At 44.3% G+C, this 20,934-nt stretch overlaps 1 protein-coding gene across 1 annotated transcript; it reads right to left on the reverse strand.

Moving 5' to 3' along the window:
• Positions 1-547: 547 nt before the first annotated feature.
• smad7 (SMAD family member 7) lies at positions 548-20,477 on the reverse strand. The gene is made up of 4 exons (XM_038294969.1): positions 19,145-20,477; positions 17,873-17,926; positions 13,522-13,593; positions 548-1,464 (listed from the first exon to the last, which is right to left on the reverse strand). The coding sequence occupies exons 1-4, from the start codon at positions 19,614-19,616 to the stop codon at positions 926-928; spliced, it is 1,137 nt and encodes a 378-aa protein (XP_038150897.1). The 5' UTR covers positions 19,617-20,477; the 3' UTR covers positions 548-925.
• Between the last annotated feature and the right edge of the window lie 457 nt (positions 20,478-20,934).

The following is a 20,934-nucleotide window of genomic DNA, read 5'->3' on the forward strand; positions in this document are numbered from 1 at the left end:
AATAGGCCATCATGTCCAACCAATAAATCCAGCACCATGAGAAAAGATTCTCACTTTGGTTTTATTTTCTCTTGAGGTGTGGTGCAAATTTTTTTGTTTGAAATATACTTTTCTCTTAAGTTGGCCTTTTTTAAACAAAGGTGCTTCTCCGAGAAGCTAGACCCGCTGTTGGCTTTATTGGTTTCTGAAATTTGTCATTAGTGCTTCCTGGCTGTGATGTCATAAGTCAGTTAATGACAGAGAGGAAACAGGACATTCATCCCCAAATAACTCAGGAAACAGACAGTTTTACCGAGCAGTAAAGGAGCCTGAGGGAACCGGGCTCGTGACACTGTCTGACTCATGTTGTCTTTGAGGAAAAAGCTTTTAAAACCTGCAGGATGACATCGAAGTCTCCCAGGAGCACAAACTTCAGACTAATGCTGACTTTTTCCAAAACAAAAATCAAAAGGTCGATTCAGTTTATTAAAACTGTTCATCTTCAAGCAGTTAAAAATAAAAAATATCCCTTCCCCCCCAAAAAAATAGACGAGTCATGTTACATTTATTACATTTTTTTTTTTATTATTTTGGCATTTCTTTGTTTTGTATTTATATTAAGCAAAGTGCATCTTCTTTTCTTCTCACCAACACATTGCACAATACATAAATAATGATGCATATAAAACGTCTTCATATTTACAATTAATAATATATTCATATATAACATAAAATACATTTTTTTCCGCTTCTTTTTAATTAAATCTCAGTCGTTTATCAAACAAGTCCATCAGAATTTAAACTTTCTTCTCTTTTCTAAGTTCCTTTTTTTTCTTCTGCATTTGAACCTCAGCAACAAAACAAAAAAGGAAAAGTGGATGAAGTCTTTCTCTGTGAGTGGGTGTAGAAGAGGTCAGCATGAAGAGGAGGAAGGCTCCTGCTGCTGCTATCGCGTGTTAAAGATTACTTCCAACCAACACGGGCAGCTGCTGATGAACTGTCTGGTGTAGCACTGTCCCCAGCCCTTTACAAAGCTTATCTGCACTGTGAAGCCAGTGCGAGGCTGCTGTGTAAATTCGTGGTCGTTCGGCCTTTGCAAGCTGCACGCCTTGTCATAGTCAAAAGCTTTGATGGAGAATCCAGGGAACACCTTGTGCACGAGCAGCGTGCGCGAGTCCGGGTTGTCCAGTGTGGCCGACTTGATGAAGATGGGGTAGCAGCTGCGGTTGTACACCCACACCCCGTCTGGCTCGCGCGTCAGCTGGATACCATAGCCGATCTTGGCCCGCACCATCTGAACCAGTTGGGACTTGTTGTCCGAGCAAAGCTGGCCCAGACAGAAGCCATTCCCTTGAGGTAGATCGTAGAAGATGTCTAGAGAGGGCTCCTGGACCGAGTAGAGGCGTCCGACGCGCGTCTTCTCCTCCCAGTACGCCACCACGCACCAGTGGGTCGGCTCTCCTGACTCCTGCAACGCCAGGGAATCTGCAAAAGAAAAGAGAGATAAAGAGGCTTAGACTTGAGCAAAATAAAAGAAATCATACAATAGAAGATCAAGATCAAGAAGAAAAAGAGAGCAGAGGAAGAGAAAAGATGACTTCATGACAGATGTCATCAGATGTCATCTAAATCACAGCAACAAAGCTGCTTAAACATTGCTACAGCTGAACAACTTCATCTTTATCCCCGTTTTGGGAAATAGAGCATCTTCTTTAGTCAAGAGCCAAAACTGAGCTGTCATCCGCAATTTCTACCATGCAGGAAAACCATATTGGAATTCCTGGACCACAGACAAGAAAAATCAACCCGGAGACACACTGCCAAGCAAGTTTCCACATGCGGTGCAATATTTATCTGGGCATTAAATGCTTATCTTCTGTCTGGCTCGCTGTATTTTTGTAGTGGCTCGGCCAACAATGTACTGACGTCACCCTCTAGTACTGATTGTCTCTACAGCAACATGCTTCGCCCCTCTGAAGGAAATGAAGAGTTTGACCAACAGAGATGTGGTAACTGATGCAGGGCTTAGACACAAACAGAAAAACCATGCTGGACAGGCGACAGAAGCAGACCCTGGTGCCTAAATTGTTGACAAGAGAACCCTCATGGGTCTGAAGTTTCCCCTGAGCGTAGAAAAGATGTGTACAAATGGCTGTGCTCCAGTTTACAAACTCTATCCCCCACCCTTTACAGTGCCTCCTGCGCCGTCGCTCTCTCCCTCCATATCTCTATTCTGCAGAAATCTGGCTTCCAGCAACTCCCAGCTAGAAAGGGAGCCACTCAGGCGCAAGGGAAATAGATTGAGACAGAGGGGGCGCGGTGGAGAGGAGAAGGAATGCTTTTTACATATTTTGACTGTTTCTTTTACAACTTTGCTTCCTCTTTCGACTTTTAAGCACATCTCATATGTTTTTGCACTATCACCTCGGTGCTGGAACCTTTCTAAAGTACATTCATTGTCATCCTGTAGGCTGATTGCTGAAGATCAGGAAAGCTTGGAATGCAGGTATATATGTGGAGGAGCAGAGCCCTTCGACCTGCTCTCTGTCATCTAGCAGTAGCTGTGAATGTAACCGGTAATTTGGAAGGTCCCGTCTGGGACTGGCTGTAACGTTAATGCGGCAGGATCTCTGCCGAGCCCAGGCGGACTTATCCTGGCCTGTCATTAGCCTTCATTAAGAGGGGGGAAAAAAATGAGGAAGGGAACAAAAAAACACTGGGACTAGGGAGACAGAAAAAAAAAAGTCTAGCAGAAGGAAAGGGGGCCAGCAAAACTGAAAGCATGCCTTCCATAAAACAAGCAGGGCTGTGTTCTTTGAAGTTGAACTGAGTCTGGCCTCAGGGAATTTATCGTAAATCCATCCCAGTGGGGCGCTAAAGGAAACCAAGCACCCAGCTATCTACGTTTGACTGAATGCAGGAAAAAAGGAGAACCTCTCTCACTGATAAAAGACAAGAAGGCGTTTTTATGTCTCAGAAAGATGTCAGACAGTCTCCAAACCTGGCATGTTTTACACATTACAGGAAGAGCCAAGGTTGATAAGGACAAGGACGCATGAGGCTGCTGGTGGAGCTCACCTGTGGTGCCCTGCTGTGTGTATATGCGTGTTTGTGTGAGCGCATTATTGCAGAGAGAGACAGAGCTTGGCGTCACAGGTCATTAAAGCGGCTGCCTGTCTGGGCCTGTCATTGCAGCTCGAAAACACTCTGCTATTCAGGACTACATTAACGGCCCCGACGCTTCCCCCGCTTCATGGACTCGCCTCTGAGAAACTTTAAACTCGTGGTGTGAGAAAACCGCAGAAGAAAGAGGGAAAAAAGGAACGCAGGAAAGATGCAAGAGGCAGACAGTCACCCATTAAGGAAATATTTAAGTCTTTTACTTATTTATGAGTCATAACAGATGTTAAAGACTAATAATTCACACATTGCTGTCGTCATTTAGACAGAATCTCCTGTGTCAGGTTCTGCTCAAATGTGAAGAAGCCTCATGGAGAAAAGCAGGAGACATACTGAGATAAAATATACTTTGACTAGACAAAAAGGTTTGCATTGCAATCTCTGTGCCTCCAAAATTAAGAGAGACTTCAGCAGAACTCTGTTGATAACGACATGTTTCCTACAGGAAAACAAACCCAAACCCGGTTTGGTGAATCAGCCGGCGAGATGGCGAGACAGCCAGACTCCTCCATCAGCAGGGTGCTGCCTCTCAAATAGTAATGTTCACAGCTTGTTCTGACAGCAGATGAACTTACACCTCATGAGTTATACTGCTGGACAAACATGCATGTATGAAAACACTTGCTAATTTTAGCAGCACCCAGTTAGCTCACCTTGGTATTCCAGTACCTAACGAGTTAATTTAATAATCATTGTTTGCAAAGGCTGCCAAGCTTCTTTTGTTACGGCTTGACACTATTACAGGTGTATCTTTCTTAGGTGTGTTTCTGGTGAAGTCATACTAGCAGTGCTGTGTGTGTGCTCATTAGCCCCAGGTCTTGAATATTCACTGTGGTCTCTGCTTGTACATCTGTCTGCATGTCCGGGCTCTGGATGTCTGCCTATGGAAGCATTAGTCTGAGTTACTGTCTGCCTTCCCACCTGCTCCTGCTGCACTCTGGCCTTAAAGCTCCTCTTGTGTCTCAAGCTTCTCCTCCTCGCCGGAGATAAGCTGGCTAGCCGGCAGCCTGCGGCCATCTGTCACCCTAACCCTTTCTGTCCTCCTCCTGTCAGTTGTCTGCTGCTGCTGTGTCCCATTCTGGTCTGTCCCATGGGGTCCACATGCAGGAAACCCAACATGGCAACCCCCCCCCCCCCCATCTAACAAAGACTTTTCCTGCTCGTTCACAACAAAGCAAGAGCTCTCAGGCAATGATTCATTCAGCTGTCCTGGTTAAAGGTGGTTTTTGCAACGTAAAAAACCGCATGACAGACACCAGACGACTAAGGCTTAAAAAAAGATATGGTTAAAAACCGCTGAAATCTTCAATCGCATTGCTTCTGTGTTTTATCGTTGTTAGTGTCTAGTTGAAAATGCTAAAGTGAGCTTTCTTCAGCTTTTCTGAGCAAACAGGACTGAGGAACTCCACTAATCTCGCCTCCGGGTCCTCAATTATTTAGGAATATATTCTAGCCACAATGAATCAGAGTTAGCCAGCTAAGGGCGGCTCGTCTGTAAAGCACCAAACTGCAGGCTAGAATGCCAAGCAGTATATAACTACAAGATTTTTCACCTTAGCCAACGAGGGAATAATTAATTCTTTAAATAAAATAATTTCAATCATTTTTAGTGGAAATATTGTTAGATTGCTGTATCATTAGTCAATATTACCATAACATGGGAACATCATGCTGCACCTAGTTAAAGGAATATAAACTTTGCAACTGTCTTGATCACATGTGGTGTTGCCACCTAAAAAAAAATACACCAAGCATATGAATTTTTAGCATGAGCGCCAAAGACTTAACTGGGATATACCCCCCTATTTCTATGGTCAACAGCTTTGATAAAGCAGACACCATGCTAGATGGGCCAACTGGGCTCAGCAGAAAGGGGAGCGAGGCAGGACGGCTGTGGAAGGAGGGTGGGGAGGTGCTAGACTCACTGCACTTCTCTCAGGGACACAAACACAGTCTGGAAAGGTTAATCATTACCTCCGTCTGACTCCACACGCACAGACACCCACTGGGTTGGTGCTATCTTTAGAAGTCAGCCGATTCACACACATTACACTCCGTCTCTTTTGCACACACGATTTTCAACCTTTGGTTCTGCACGGTTTCAACGTAAGTAAATACGCAGTAAGCTCGTGAGAAGCACCTTGCATCTATCCCAGAGAACTCTGCGGGTGTTTGGGCCTCTCTCGCCCCAGACGTGTAATGGCCCTGTCATCAGACAGACGCGCTGGATGAAAACGGGAACGAGGAAGACATGGGGGAAACAGCTCAAGGCAGGGGAGGGAAGGGCTCGTCACGGTGCCTTATTTTCTAAGTCAACACCCTCTCGCGAGCGGGGGAAAGTCTATTCCAAAGGTTAAGGGTCAGCCTGGAGGCATTCCTTTTGTTCTCTCTGCCACGCCAGATAAGTTCAGACCCCCAAAAAGATGTGTATATGTGTGAGTGCCCCTTCATCTGCATTCAAAGCAAAGCATCTCTCCATTATTGCACACCAAACACCAGGTCTCAATGATTTTCCCTTTTTGGAACTTTAGAATCCAGACAACTGTTAAACAGCCAACTCGCAGACCCTCCAAGGACTGTCTGGCTCACCTCTTCTGAAACCAGAAATGCATTGAAAGGCGGCCACTGCAGAAGGAGAAATGACAGCAGTTTTATTGTTCAGCATAGAAGAGATCAGAACATCCTCATCACTCATCAATGATCAAGTAGATATCAATGTCTAAAGTATGCTTGGATAGACACATTTATTAGGCAAAAATGTTCAGATTTCAGGTGCAAAATAAACACTTCAAGTGAAGTCATGAGCAGAATTTTTAGTAACTTTTTTTAAGAACTCAAAACTGGATTCATCCTGGTTCATCCTAAAGCCAGAACACCCTAATCTGAGCACTGTTGTCTATGCAATCAAGTGCAGGGAGGACTGTACAGCCTCCTATATTGCAGAAGCCAAACAATAACTAAACAAACACATGGCACAGCATCAGAGAGCCGGTAGCTCTGGGAAAGATTCAGCTGTAGACTTGCACCTCAACAACAAAGTACACACCTTTGAAGACCAAAGTGTTCAGATTATGGACAGAGATGACAGATGGTTTTAGAGAGGGGTCAATGAAGATATCTTTTTGAAAAGAGAAAAGCCATCACTGAATGGAGCGGGAGGATTGCGGTTTCAGCTTCCAAGAATTTAAAATTTAGTCTTGGAACTAATCTTTCAGAAATTTCATAAGTATTCCTATTATGATGAAAAGACCAATCACAGACCTTATGCACAATGAAAGGCTCAAACAATCCTAAAGAACAAGGGGTGCCTATTGGTTTTGCATCTGACTAGGAATGTGTGCAGGAGGATGGAACTCCATGCCGCTTAAATACAACAGCACTCCCACTGCAAACTGCTCTGATGTGAGCTGACAGAATTGACAAAGACTTCAGGATAGGTGTAAAAACGTCTTTAAAAAACACGCAAAAATATGGTTGCCTTCTAATTTAAGCCTTTTTGTCACTCAGAACTACTACTTCCTTAAAATAATCAGCAGTAGTTATAGTTCAATATGTCACATTTTAGTTTACAAATCAACAGTTACACAAAGTTCAAGCAGACGCGCTGCACCAGTGTAGTGGCTTTCTTAGCTAAAAGAGAGGAAGTGAAGCTTTAGGATACCAAGTAACTGAAGCTGTTAAGACCCCCACCCCACCCCGCCCTCTCAATGAAACGTAAATAAGCCCTGATGGCAGGAAAACCACACAGGGGAGTGGCCCAGTTTCTCTATCTGCAGATCTGACTTCTTGCAGAAACACAGATAGGGAGAATGAGTTGCAGACACGCCATCTCGAACATGAGCCATCCGGCCTTGACGGGGAAAGATAAGGAGAAGAAACTGCAGGCGTCTTCCTATTTACCGCATCCATAACTTCACTTCTCTAAGAGGCTCCTCACGGCCCCTCCAAAGTATGATCAAATCATGAACATTTCTCTTTTCCCACTTTGGGCTGCAATAAGCACTGAAAGAGTCACAAAAGCTAATGGGAGATTTCTTTTCCCACTGTGGACCTCTTTCCCATCCCTGCTGAGTTCTTAGTACAACACTTCATCAGGCTGACCCTTGCACGCTCACACATACACAACCACTCCCTCCAACCCAGATTTCCCAGGGTGACGGGACAAATAAACACAAGGTACTTTCAAACACGGTGCCAGGCCGGCTGGAATGATGACATGAGCTCCCTTTTGCAGGCACAGACGTCAGGAGACTGCCCACAAGATCTGTATCTAGGGGCACTATCTCTCTCCCACACACACACACACATATACACTATATTGCCAAAAGTATTTGCTCACCTGCCTTGACTCACATATGAGCTTAAGTGACATCCCGTTCCTAATCCATAGGGTTCAATATGACGTCGGTCCACCCTTTGCAGCTAGAACAGCTTCAACTCTTCTGGGAAGGCTGTCCACAAGGTTTAGGAGTGTGTTTATGGGAATTTTTGACCATTCTTCCAGAAGCGCATTTGTGAGGTCGCACACTGATGTTGGACGAGAAGGCCTGGCTCTCAGTCTCCGCTCTAATTCATCCCAAAGGTGTTCTATCGGGTTGAGGTCAGGACTCTGTGCAGGCCAGTCAAGTTCATCCACACCAGACTCTGTCATCCATGTCTTTATGGACCTTGCTTTGTGCACTGGTGCACAGTCATGTTGGAAGAGGAAGGGGCCAGCTCCAAACTGTTCCCACAAAGTTGGGAGCATGGAATTGTCCAAAATGTCTTGGTATGCTGAAGCATTCAGAGTTCCTTTCACTGGAACTAAGGGGCCAAGCCCAGCTCCTGAAAAACAACCTCACACCATAATCCCCCCTCCACCAAACTTTACACTTGGCACAATGCAGTCAGACAAGTACCGTTCTCCTGGCAACCGCCAAACCCAGACCCGTCCATCAGATTGCCAGATGGAGAAGCGCGATTCGTCACTCCAGAGAACGCGTCTCCACTGCTCTAGAGTCCAGTGGCGGCGTGCTTTACACCACCGCATCCGACGCTTTGCATTGCACTTGGTGATGTATGGCTTGGATGCAGCTGCTCGACCATGGAAACCCATTCCATGAAGCTCTCTGCGCACTGTTCTTGAGCTAATCTGAAGGCCACATGAAGTTTGGAGGTCTGTAGTGATTGACTCTGCAGAAAGTTGGCGACCTCTTCGCACTATGCGCGTCAGCATCCGCTGACCCCGCTCCGTCAGTTTACGTGGCCTACCACTTCGTGGCTGAGTTGCTGTCGTTCCCAAACACTTCCATTTTCTTATAATACAGCTGACAGTTGACTGTGGAATATTTAGGAGCGAGGAAATTTCACGACTGGATTTGTTGCACAGGTGGCATCCTATCACAGTTCCACGCTGGAATTCACTGAGCTCCTGAGAGCGACCCATTCTTTCACAAATGTTTGTAAAAACAGTCTGCATGCCTAGGTGCTTGAATTTATACACCTGTGGCCATGGAAGTGATTGGAACACCTGATTCCAATAATTTGGATGGGTGAGCAAATACTTTTGGCAATATAGTGTATATACAAATATAGATACAGATAGATGGACAGACAAGCTGAACAATCGCTCACACTGTTGCGACTATAAGACCGTGGGAACTAAATCCGACACCAAAAACAACAACCTGCAGTTTCAGTTGGATGTGGTCTGAGAGGTGGTTGCATTTTATTAGTATTTATATACCCCTGTAAGCTTCTTACTGTGTGTCGTTGTTCCAGTGCTGATAGAGATGTGGTTACTGACACACAAGGGCACTTTAGAGTACACAAAAGACAAAGTGACTCCATGAATGAGTAGGCAGGAAGGTGGAGACACCCACAGGTTTTATGCGCATATGTCTCCACTTATTTCCATTTTTTTAATCCTCCATAGGAGTGTTTTAAGTCCTCTTTTCCCCTTGCCCCCTCACACGTTCCCACCCTAAGATATATCTCCATACTTAAGCTAATGTCGAAACCCACTCCCACAGAGCCAATGTGAACCAAAACAATGTTCGTCTTGTCCTGGGCCTCCGTCCAACCTTGGCTCAGAACCAGAACTGCAAAGCCTTCCTGTCAACCGCAGTAAAGGTAACGTTTTTTTAACTGCAACAGCATTGCCCCAAAGCATCTGAAGCAAAGGGAAAACCAAAAATGCACTCAAAGCAAAGCAAAACTCTCCTCGATCCCCCTCCATCATCCGCCGCTTTCTGCATGCATGTTTTTCCGATTTGTGCTGCATAATGACACAGGGTGGGGAAAAGAGGGCGGCCAAAAACCAAAATTAAGTCCCTTGCCAAGAGGTTGGCTTGGCTGCCTCGCAAGGAGAGGAAGTGGGGAGTAATGAGAGATCCTGGTCCAGCACAGAGCGGCCCGGCTCCGCTTGGCTCAGCTTGCTGGCTATAACACACAGCTTCCAAATTACAGAGAACTGAGCAGAGCTGCCGGCCATCTCTCCCTCCACCCAAAGCCGCCATCTTCTCTGTCTTCTAACATTCATGCAGGAAAAGCAACAAGAAAAGGAAAATAAGGCATACATTCTGGTGAAGATGGCCCTAATTTGCTTTAAAAAGGGCGACTACAAGCAGCGACTACATTTCTCTTTTCAGTTCCTCTCTTTTTGACGACCTGCCTTCCTTCTTTCTGGTTGGTGTACCCCCCGTGTTTGTTTTCCATCAAGACGAGGCCTCGGCTGCCTCCCTGTCCGCTCGGCTTTTCCTCAAAGACATGAGGTCATATCCTGCGCGGCCCTTTCCTCTCCCTGCTAACCCAAACAAGGCAGGAATGCTGAGGGAGAAGAGGCACACTGAGGGTGCTCTGTTTCAAGCTTTCTCTCTTAATTTTCCTAAGTTTAAAAAGCCTCAAGTATCTTAAGAAATCTTAAATGAAGCATACTGTTTATTCACTCATCAGGGCTAACTTTAGTCTCTATCAGAGCCACTGATGAAGGTCACACTTCTAGCCAGTTCACTGGATGACTAATTGACTGGCTGAGGGGCCAGGACACTGTCTGTCGAGGTAGGCTGGCAGTGTAAGAATACAACTTGGCCTAAATTTAACCCGCAGTGGGAGGAAGCGCCTGTGTGACAATCGGCCATCCGCCAGGGCTCGCACCAGGTCATTCTATCTCCTCTCCTATCTGAGTGTGTGCGTGTGTGTGTGTACATGCCAGCACAGTGGGACTGGATCCGGTTACACGCAGGCACTCTGGGTCAGCCCCCAACGGCACCAACAGGCATGCCAACGGTACTCAGATGCTGCACTTTCAAATGTCTGGCACAAACACAAGTCTACTTTAAGGTAGACTTATAGTGTACACCTCGGTTTATTACTCAACTGTAACTATAAAATAAAATACGCACTAAAGATGGCAATGGACATCAGTATTACTTTGCCTTTGATCTGGGCAGATTTGAGTTCATGTAGTAGGGGCAAGAACTTAGGTATGAGATCTTCTGAGATCAAAATGCTATAGTATTTCTCGTCAAAGTGAAATCTAACTTAAAAAGGGCTAAATGACTTTGTATAGGTCATGTCATCATGAGCTCCATATATGCAGGGGAGTGCTTTCATGTTGTCATTCTAAACAGGAATGCTTGCATAATTCAAAATATTAAAGATTGGGCCATTGCAGAGAATTAAAAGACACGTTTTTGATTAAGTACAGTCAATTAAATATATAATTCCTTACTTATATTCACACAGCACACTGTTGACTGGATAGGTACTGAGAGTACAACCACTATGTGCAATATGCTTCATAATGGGATGACTTCTAAACTTTGACTATGTAATACGCATTTTTGAGGCCAGAGCACAAGACTGGCAAAACCATCTATTGGAGCCCATTGACTATAAACTGGGGAGAGTTTTGGTCTCATTATTGGAGAATAGCTCTGATGTATCACATTTACTTATAAGTTGCAAATATATGTGTAATAAAATGATCCTCAGCTTTTAATTTGGTTTTATTTGTTTGTCATTAGAACCTACTTTGTTTAAATGAATCCCAATTTATATTTGTCAGAAACAGTAAATTCTGTTAGCAAAGAGCTAAAGAAAACTTTAGTAGATTTAAGCTGTCTGAGTGGCATAGTAGATAGAAGAGAAAAGAAACAGTCAAAGAGTGACTAAAATGAGCTTTTTGTAAGCATTAAGCTTCACCACTGTCCTGGACGGGAATATGCTGCAGGTTTTGATTGATCAGTTTTCTTTCTGGCAATTTTCTGTTTGGAAAACCTAAAATTTCTCTTGTGAATCTTAGAAAACCTACTGTTCAATTCTCTGTTTCATGATCTAAATATTGTGTATTATTTCTCTTCATGTATTGCAATGAAATGAGTAGAAATAAAGAACAACTTTGTGAAAAATAGAAGGCCTGGGTAATACAAGATTCTGCAACATATTGAACGGAGGTGTGGTTTCAATAAAAAGACATATTAAAGCTCGACAGGCAACAAGAACGCCTCTTAAGCTGCTAATAACTAAGAGTTACTTAACACTCCAGAGATTCATAACCAACAGTCCAGCACCCTCTTAACCCTGACCTGATCTCCATTTCTCAATCCCTAATCTGATCTCCCTGCTCAGTGCCTGGGTGAACCTATAAACCCATGATCTAGGTCTTCGCCAAGATCGGTGCCCCTGGCGCCCAGCTCCAGCCGTCCTCTCCTCTCCTCTTCCCTTCCCCTCTGTTCTGTTCCAAGCCGATGACGTGGGCCAGTGAGGGGAGCTTTGGAGCCGCTAGTCTGGCAGGCAGCCTAGTTTGCATTTGCGCTTGTCGCTGTCACAGTTCACTTAACTCCTTCCAGCCTGGGCAATCTAGGCTTTCTCCTGAATGTAGAAACAGGGAAGAAGTACTCCCTCTGTTTCAGCTCTTCCTTCCTCCGACCCACCGCCCCCAATCTACTTGAGATTGTTCCCAAAGAAATCAAGTTAATTATTCTAAAATAATGCAAAAAGAAGCAGAACTCTTGCTGCCCTCCAGTCTCATTTGAGCCACTCTTTCGTTTTTGTGAATTTGTCTGAAGAAGAACATAAAAAGGGCAAAGTGAGTGAATTAGAAGGTCAGCAGCAGGGCCTCTGGGGGAGCCATGTTTCTTTTGTCAGGGCCCCAAAGGGAGGGAGCCAAGCCCGGGAAAACGGGGAGGGTGAAAAAAAGAAAAGAAAAAGGAGCAGAGAAGGAATGGATTAGCCTTTTTTTACCCCCTTCATTTGGCTTGTGGGGAAAATCATGAGGGCAGAGCACTTTGGCCATCACGCCTCAGCCTTTCAACTTGTCCCTGTCTAACTGAGGAGGCCCATTCACCAATGACGCTGGCTGCCATGGCCATGTCCTCATCGCCAGGAAGGAAAACAGGGGAGGAGGGGTGGCCGAAGGAGGGGAAAATGAAGGGAGGACGCCTGTTAAGTCTCCACTTCTTGAATTTCATAGTTTGAACCATGTATGAAATGCGTCTTTAGTTAACCCACAAAGGGAGGAATTTAGTGTCCGTCCTGATACTCTGGAGGAGGATGTGGGGTGTGATTTTTGGATCTTCAGCTCTGACACACACGCAAACACACGCACGTTCAGGCGAAAAGGCTAAACCTTCCACCCCCTACCACCAAACAAAGGAGGGAGAAAAAAAAAAACTGGCAGCGAACACCAACTGACATAAAACAGGCTTTAAAGGCTCTATAATGAGAACCATATGCGGCAAATGAAAGCAGAGAACAGCACTGGAGAGCGAACCCTCTCTCATGAGCATCATCTTATTCTGCAGCCTGTGGGTAAGGAAGGCGACGCTGCCAAGGGGGGATTATAGGGGGGACTCTCACGGAGCCCGAAACACGTTCGGCATCAAAGTTGGGAGAGAGTGAAGCGAGCGTGTGTCCGTCTACAAAGACATCCAATGTATGTTGAAACTCAGCAAAAAGAAACACTCAAATGTAAGACTAGTCCTGCTTGTTTCCTCTCTTAAAGTACACAACATGGACTGAACATACTCCGTTACAAACAATAGCCTGCTGTTGTTTGTCTTGTATTACAACATCACACAGAGAGCAATAGGAGAGAAGAAGGGAGAAGAGAGGAGCGTTGTTCAAAGAGCCAGAAGGGAAGAATTTATGTGGCTGTGGGAGAGCTGCACCTCCCTCCTTCACTGGCTGTTTTATTGCAGAGGGGAAGCTGGGGCCCCCACAATCACCGCCTCATCATTGCAAGTATGGAGGGGAGATGATGTGTGTGTCGGGAGGAATGCGAAGCAGAGGGAAAAGAAAAACAGGGGAGGGTGATGATGAGGGGAGAGAGCAGGAAAAATGGGTGATATAAAGGGGAGATGTATTGGTGGGAATATTTACCTGAAAGCCCCACAGGGGCCGAGTACGTCGTTCCCCCAGTATCACTGGATGAAGGCCCAGAGTCTGGAGAATCTGATGGAAAGAGAGACTCTGAGTTAGCACTGAGCGTGTTCCTGTGTGTGATGGGAGATGGCAGCAAAGCAGCAGCTGCGAAGCCGTCAATCACTCGGGTGAAATCAATGCCTAATGAAGATGCTGACGATGAAGCTCACACTCTCACTCACACACACAGCGGAGAATTTCTTACACCCCTGATAATCCCCCCCATAATCCGGTGCTTTGGAAGGAATGTTAGCCCTGCTTCTTTACACAGAGGAACTGCTGAACCAGAAAGGGTTAGGTTTTTTTCTACCAGCGACCGGGTGGAGACCTTGGGTTGGACTCTTTCATTTCCAGCTCAATAAAAGAACAAGATCTCACGATATTTAAACATAAACATTTTTTTTAACTATAATAAATTGGTAAATAGATATGAGAATTACAGGTGTGGATATAAGGGTGAATGTTTTGAGCTTACAACTTATATCCTAATATCCTATTTTGACAGAAAGTAGTATCTGAGTTGCCATTTTGTTGAATCAAATGCTTCTTATCGGGGTAAAATTTGACATTTATTAACCAGGTCCTGTGGCATCAAATCGGGCAAACAGTAGGAAAAAAATACTGTGACAGATAATTTCACTTTTAACCTGCTCAGAGACGCAGTGGGTAGCACTGCTGCCGTACAGCAAGAAGGTTCCAGGTTCGATTCCTGGCCTAGGGTCTTTCTGCATGGAGTTTGCATGTTCTCCCTGAGCATGCGTGAGTATTCTCTGGGTACTCCGGCTTCCTCCCACAGTCCAAAAACAGGACTGTTAGGTTAATTCTCTAAATTGTCCTTAGGTGTGAGTGTGAGACCTGTCCAGGGTGTTCCCTGCCTCTCGCCCATAGACAGCTGGAGATAGCGTGATGGAAAATGGATGGATGTTTCAGTTACATTTTATTAATCTGCAGTTTAAGTATAAAACACTATTTTTAGGCGATGTGAGAATACAGCAACTTGCTACCTGTTAACTTTCTTTTTCTATGAGTCTGGAATCCATCTGAAAATCCCTAAACACACTAGGGACCACTAAAATGAAATCCTAGTTGAAGAACTATGTATTATGTTTTTGGTTCCAGAAAATGTAGAATAATAAAAGTGTTATTTTGCTTCACCCACTATACATTCCTTTAGCTACATGTTATTCTTCTCGTGTCATCCTCTGAACCCCTGCATAATGAATTTAAAGGCAAATTTATCACATGAAAGAAACCATTTGTAGCCTTAGCAGAAGATACAAATGATTGAACCCCTGCACTGGAGTGAAGTAGAACTGCAGTGGCCAGAGTGGTTTCACAATGAAGTCCGTTGGCCCGTCCGGATGAGGCCCATGCTGCTGCGGTCTCCTTAACGAGATGCACAGGCACGGCCTGGGCCCTTTCTTTCATTGGTTGCCAGCACGCCTTGCCCTGGGCTCTCGGGCTGCAGTTCACCACTGACCACAGGGTTTGGGAAGAGGGGCATTACAGTGAGGGAGCCAAACAGTGTGTGATTTATATTCCCCTGAGCTGAGACAAGGTAGCATTTTATGTCCAGGCTCCTTTCATATTGACCGCCACTGCCAGAGAAAGACAGGCACCCTGACACATATAAACCCCACTTCCTGCTTAGTGGATTCATAAAAGCAGAGTCGTAAAAATCCCTTGCTCTTCCGCTTCCTGTAAATATTTACATCCAAACACGTTCTCGAAGTGAATATTTTGATTTTCTGAATGGCATGACAGTTTAACCCAGCCTGATCTAAAGGGAACACAGCAATATTGGCGCAGAAAATCCCATTAACTCCCAGTAATGAAGAGGAGTAACTGACAGGACAGCTACCCAAAGCAGTCTTTGTATAATAAGCTGATCTGTTCCACTGTACAATTACCACATCTTAAGGAGATACAAATGAAAATTCATTAGTAAAAAAAATAAAATAATATATACACCGGTATATATATGTATATATATATCAAAGCAAAAAGTAATATGAATAAATAAAAAAATCACGTTTGAAGTCTCAAAACTTCAAAACCAAGATCAATAAGAAACTTCCCTGCTCTCATTATCCTTGCTGCCTACTGTTGAGTTCAACAATTCAAGTTCAGACTGTTCACTCCAGGAGAGGAAACAGGGTGGTAACATGAGTTGTATAATCATTTCCTTTGTCTGTATCCCACTTGCATTTCCTATTTACCTTCTCGTTTCCTTTCAGCGCTGGAAAGTCTCCAGCTGAACTCAATACAGAGACGCGACGCCAGGTCTGCAGCCGGTCCCAGCCAATCAGCAGAGAGCTGGGTGTCAAGTAGACTACACTGCCAACATTTTAGATCAATTCTGCTTGTATTTAATCTGCTGGAGCTGCTTTTTAAATGCAATAATATTTACCAGAGTGACGTGGAGACAGATGACAAAGACAGAGTGAAAGGAGTGGAAGGGGGGGGGGGGTTGAATTACTGCAGCTGCAATGACTTCCTATTGTTTCCACTCACTGAAAGCCACTTTCTCCTCTGAGCCGGCCAGTCGGCTGACTGGTCACTGTTTAACTCTAAGGTCTTTCTGCACTGATACACACTGAGGTGAGTAATGAGTCAGAAAGCGCAGGAGGGATGGATATCAATGTTAAAAAACAGTGAAAGTCCATTTGTGCTCATTTTCTCAACTCAAATGTTCTAATATTTCTTTTCAATATGCTCAGTTTACTGTGAGGATATCTAAATACATATATAAATTATAATACATATATAAAAATGGACTTTATCGGCTGGAGATGGTTGTCTCTTGGTAGTCAAATGTGTATGCCTACCTGTATTTCATTACTACTCTACATGACCCTACAAGACATTTATTAAACTGCAAAGCTACAGCTAATTGTTGTTTCCTCTTGTTCTACCTCTCCAGGGTCCTGGACAAACGAGATTGGCTATTGTAACCGTGCAATTATAACCATGCAAGGGAACAGTTCCAAGGTCCAGGAAGTCCTCAATCTAGGAACCGGACAACAAGTGTTCCAAAGATTCGGAACATTGGTGTTACAGGGTTGAAAGTGTCAGAACAGAAATTTGTTTCCTAATATTGTCATGCTGGAGAAATTAACTGAGATAAAGATTGTGATTTATCATGATAAATAAATAGAATAATATTGTGGGTGGATAAAACCTCCAAAATGAACTAATCAACATCAACGATTATTAATATATTTTAAAATATGATTGGTTGTATTTATCATGTGCTGTTCAGAGGTAAATTAACACTTTGTAATGAAACGTGGGTGCATAATTACTTGTGAGAGTGAGTTTTTCGTTAAGGGTAATTTAAGACGCTGAACCAAAAACATGGTGGAAAATTGGCATTTACTTTTTACAATTAATTTTCCTGTTATCACAATTGATTCCACATAATATTGCAATAAAAGGGGACATTAAAAAAGCAAAAAAGAAGTGTTTTTTTTGCTGTAAAACTATAATTGCAGACCCCCATACCAACCAGGAAACAGACTTGTCTTATAATACATAACATTAGATAGTTGGAAGCAATTCTAATTTTAAATATTTGGATATTGATATTTTCCTAATAGAACCAATAGTAATTCTCCCGACAGCAAAAACACAGTTTATGTTATGATAAACCATGATAATGTTTTCTTCTCAATAAACAATACAATAATTCCCCATCCCTGTATAACACTAACTTCTACTCAACTGAATCATCTGAGCTCCCTTGCTAAGTACGTCCAAACATCTCCTGATCAAACCGCAGTAACACGAAGTGACCACCTCCTACTGCATAATACCCCCATAATAGAGCCGCGTACATGCAGTCTCCATCCTGTAGATGATTTTATCTGATAAAGGCTGCCTGGCTCCAGAGATGCTGCTCTGACTGTGTCTCCCAACAGATAGATGAGGGCACAAACAAACCACTCCACACTCAGACATACCCTCCGCCCCTGCTGACGTGCCACTCAGTGTATAGCTGATATCTCAGCTTTGTATTGCTTTGCCCTGGCTGCCAGCCATGCTGGAATTGGCCAGCCAGCCAGGCGTGCCACTCCACTGCTATCATAAATCACAACATAACCTGGAGCCATTTCCCCTCACACACACACACACACACATATACAGAGGCAAACTGAGACACTAAATGAATGTGTTATATATATATATATATATATATATATATATATATATATATATATATAAATATATACCATATATATATATATATATATATATATATATATATATATATATATATATGGATTTTAATACTGTGGAAAAATCTCACCTGGTGGTTTAAGATAATCCATGGGATAGCGGGAATATGGAGGAGGAGGAGACTCTATGGAGGAGAAAAAAAAACAGAGAGAGATTTAAACTTTGAGATAAGAGTTGTCATTCTTCAGCAGGAGGGGGAAAAAAAAGATTTGTGTCTGTCAGCTCCGCCTGGAGAGGCAGGCAGTGAGGCCGGCCGGGCGGCTATTGCCTTTCATTGGCAGGCAGATAAACAGGGGGCCGCCTGGCGCCAGAAGGGCCACTATCAGCGTCTAGGACAAACTCAGATACGGGCCTCTTTTGGCCCGGGACGCCAAGCAAGCACACTCACACACACACACACATACAGAGAGGAATAGAGAGAGAGAGAGAGAGAGAGAGAGAGAGAGAGAGAGAGAGAGAGAAAGGAGGGGGGGGGGGGGGGGGGGGCTGGAAACTTCACTGTGGAAAGACTAGAGTCCTGGCTGAGGCGCCCTGCACTTTAGAAATGCCAATTATAAAATGTTTCAGAGAGAAACCAGGCTGTTAGTCTGGAAAAAATGCACAAAAAAATCATCGGATGTTAAAGAATTTCAAAACCTAAACAATCTAAAAGCAAAGGACTTAAGATATTACAAGATACACAGTGAAATAGAGAAAAGAAACAGTGGTTCCTGGGGTTGGAACCACTTATTAATATCTGACTAAATAATGAAAACGTTTCTCCTGCTTTGGTCTATTTGCCCAATGTGCACCATGACATTAGCGTCTTATCTATTCCCCCACCGGGGCTATAATATGTCTTTATTATTATTATTATTATTTTAATGCACATTCCAGAAAACAGGTACTAAGAAATATGCTCAATGACTTTTAAGTAATTTCTATTCATCTATATCTAGTATAACAACAGGTTTTCATTCATCTGGGTTTCGACCCACCATTGGGGGCCACTATTTTCTTAGGACAAGAAACAAATGATAACTCCAAGCAACATTTTTAATCTTCTACTGTTTATGATAATCACATTAAAAATTAAGCAAACTGTTTGACATATTTGAATAGAGGTGTTCCTCCCTCATACAATCAGGGCTCCCCCCATGTGTCCAGCCCTTTTGATATTTTCTAGAGTCGCCCCTGTAGAAGGGACCTCTTGGCACGCACTTGGGTTGACTTTGACCTTATGGTAAGTGGGGGGGAAATACGAATACCTGCAGGAGGTGATGTTATCTACTTTAAGATAATCTAACTTCAACATATAGCAAGCATATCTTAATAGGATTTTTATTGTTTTACTAAAACTCACCGAGTTCACACAGCCTGCTCATGTGGTGCGGGTTGCAGCAAACTAGGTCCGGGTTTATTTCCCCGTAGGATTCACAGCAAGACAGCCTCTTCAGCTCCGAGGAATGCCTGAGGTCCGGCCACCTGAACACTTTGTAGAGCAGCATGGGGAGAGAGTAAGACTGCTGACCCACTTTGGCGTCCACTTTGCTGGGTAGGAGCAAGCAGGGGCTCCGCGCGCCCCCCTTTGACTCCACCGCCTGCAGGAGCACCTCCAATTGTTTCTCCTTGATCTTCTTCAGCACCGAGTGGGTCAGCGCCTTCAGTTCAGCCTCCGACCCGGCGTCGTTAGACTTGGCCACCTTTGCCGCTTTTCCCATGCAGCAGCCCCCCGTGGAGCCATGCGTCCCTCTGTCCGCCTCCCCGTCGCCCTCCACGGGCGCACGGCTCCTCCAGAGTCGCCGGACGAGCCCCGATCGTTTGGTCCTAAACATGCGGGACAAGAAGAGGGTTTCCCGGCTAAAAAACGAGCATGGTGTCCGCAAATCATGAAGATTCCGGGATCCGAGTCCAGGCAGTGACAAGCAGCCTGAGAGGATACGATGGAAAAGCTGGGAGCTGGATGAGCGCAGGAAGTCTGTAGCATGCGCCAGTCTCCGTCTCCTTCTCCTGCAGACTCAGATCAGAGGGGGAAAACAGTCGGGGAGGTTTCACGGGACAGTCAGCTCGTCCCACGGGGATAAATCACCATCTCATCCGGCGTTTTAGTCTAGCAGCTCAGAAACCGAGCCGTGCGTAACCCCGATCTGCGGATCTGGTCCTTAAAAAAAAAAAAAAAAAAAAAAAAAGCCTCTCGGTGCAGATTATTCTACAGTCAGAAATCTCTATCAGCATGGAGAGGATGCGGCTGTAGACACCGGAGATCCTGGGGCCTCATTACCTCAAGAATATCAGAGCTGGATCTTTATTAATCCACAAAGTGCCTGATCGGAGCGCTCACAGTGCCGCCGACGGTGTCTGCTGTCCGTAGAGGAACCAGGGAACAAATCCACGTCTGAAGCTTTCCACGACAGAGTGGAGTTGGAAAGCCACGCAGGAAACGAGAGAGAGAGAGAGAGAGAGAGACCCCCACGGTTCACGTCCGCGCAGCGATTCTGAGAACCTATTTAAGAAAAACTCAAATATAATCCACAGTTTTTATTACTGTATATTTTTTCTTCTTCCCCCTTTGCGCGAAGTTTGAAGCTGAAATGAAGCGTCCCTCTGCAGGGCTGCTCCTCTTACTGTCGGTGGATGGGGGTAGCAGAAGCTTCTGTGTGTATGTGTGCCTGTAAATGAGGCTGATGGTTTGGTGCCCTTCCTCCAGTCTCCAGTGCGCATTGACGCGCCCGGTCACGTGTGCGTCTAGACACCCTGTCGCTTAAAAGAAATGTGATTGTGTTGCGCAAACAACAGATCAAGTAGAGCCCAGGGCACGCACGTTCACAAGCACGCGCATATATAAAAAAAAATACACAATGACATAAGTTATAGGGACATTTTTTTTTAAGTTTTAAAAAAAGTTTTAAAAAGTGAAAACAGGGGCAAAAAAATATATATATTCTTGCAATGTCTAGTACTTGTTAAAGATTGCAGACACTCCTCAATATGTTGGATATGGATATGTTTCCACAGGACAAAATTATTTAAGAAATTAACTAATTATCCCTATAGGAATTATCTTTATACCCATTTTATTAGCAATAATCCTTCAGTTTGTTAAATGAAGCTGTTAAATTAGACTGAGTCATCAGCTATTGTTCTGAGGAATGT

This window comes from Cyprinodon tularosa, unplaced genomic scaffold, assembly GCF_016077235.1.
Source record: "Cyprinodon tularosa strain WSP-4 unplaced genomic scaffold, ASM1607723v1 ctg349, whole genome shotgun sequence".
NCBI lineage: Eukaryota > Metazoa > Chordata > Actinopteri > Cyprinodontiformes > Cyprinodontidae > Cyprinodon > Cyprinodon tularosa.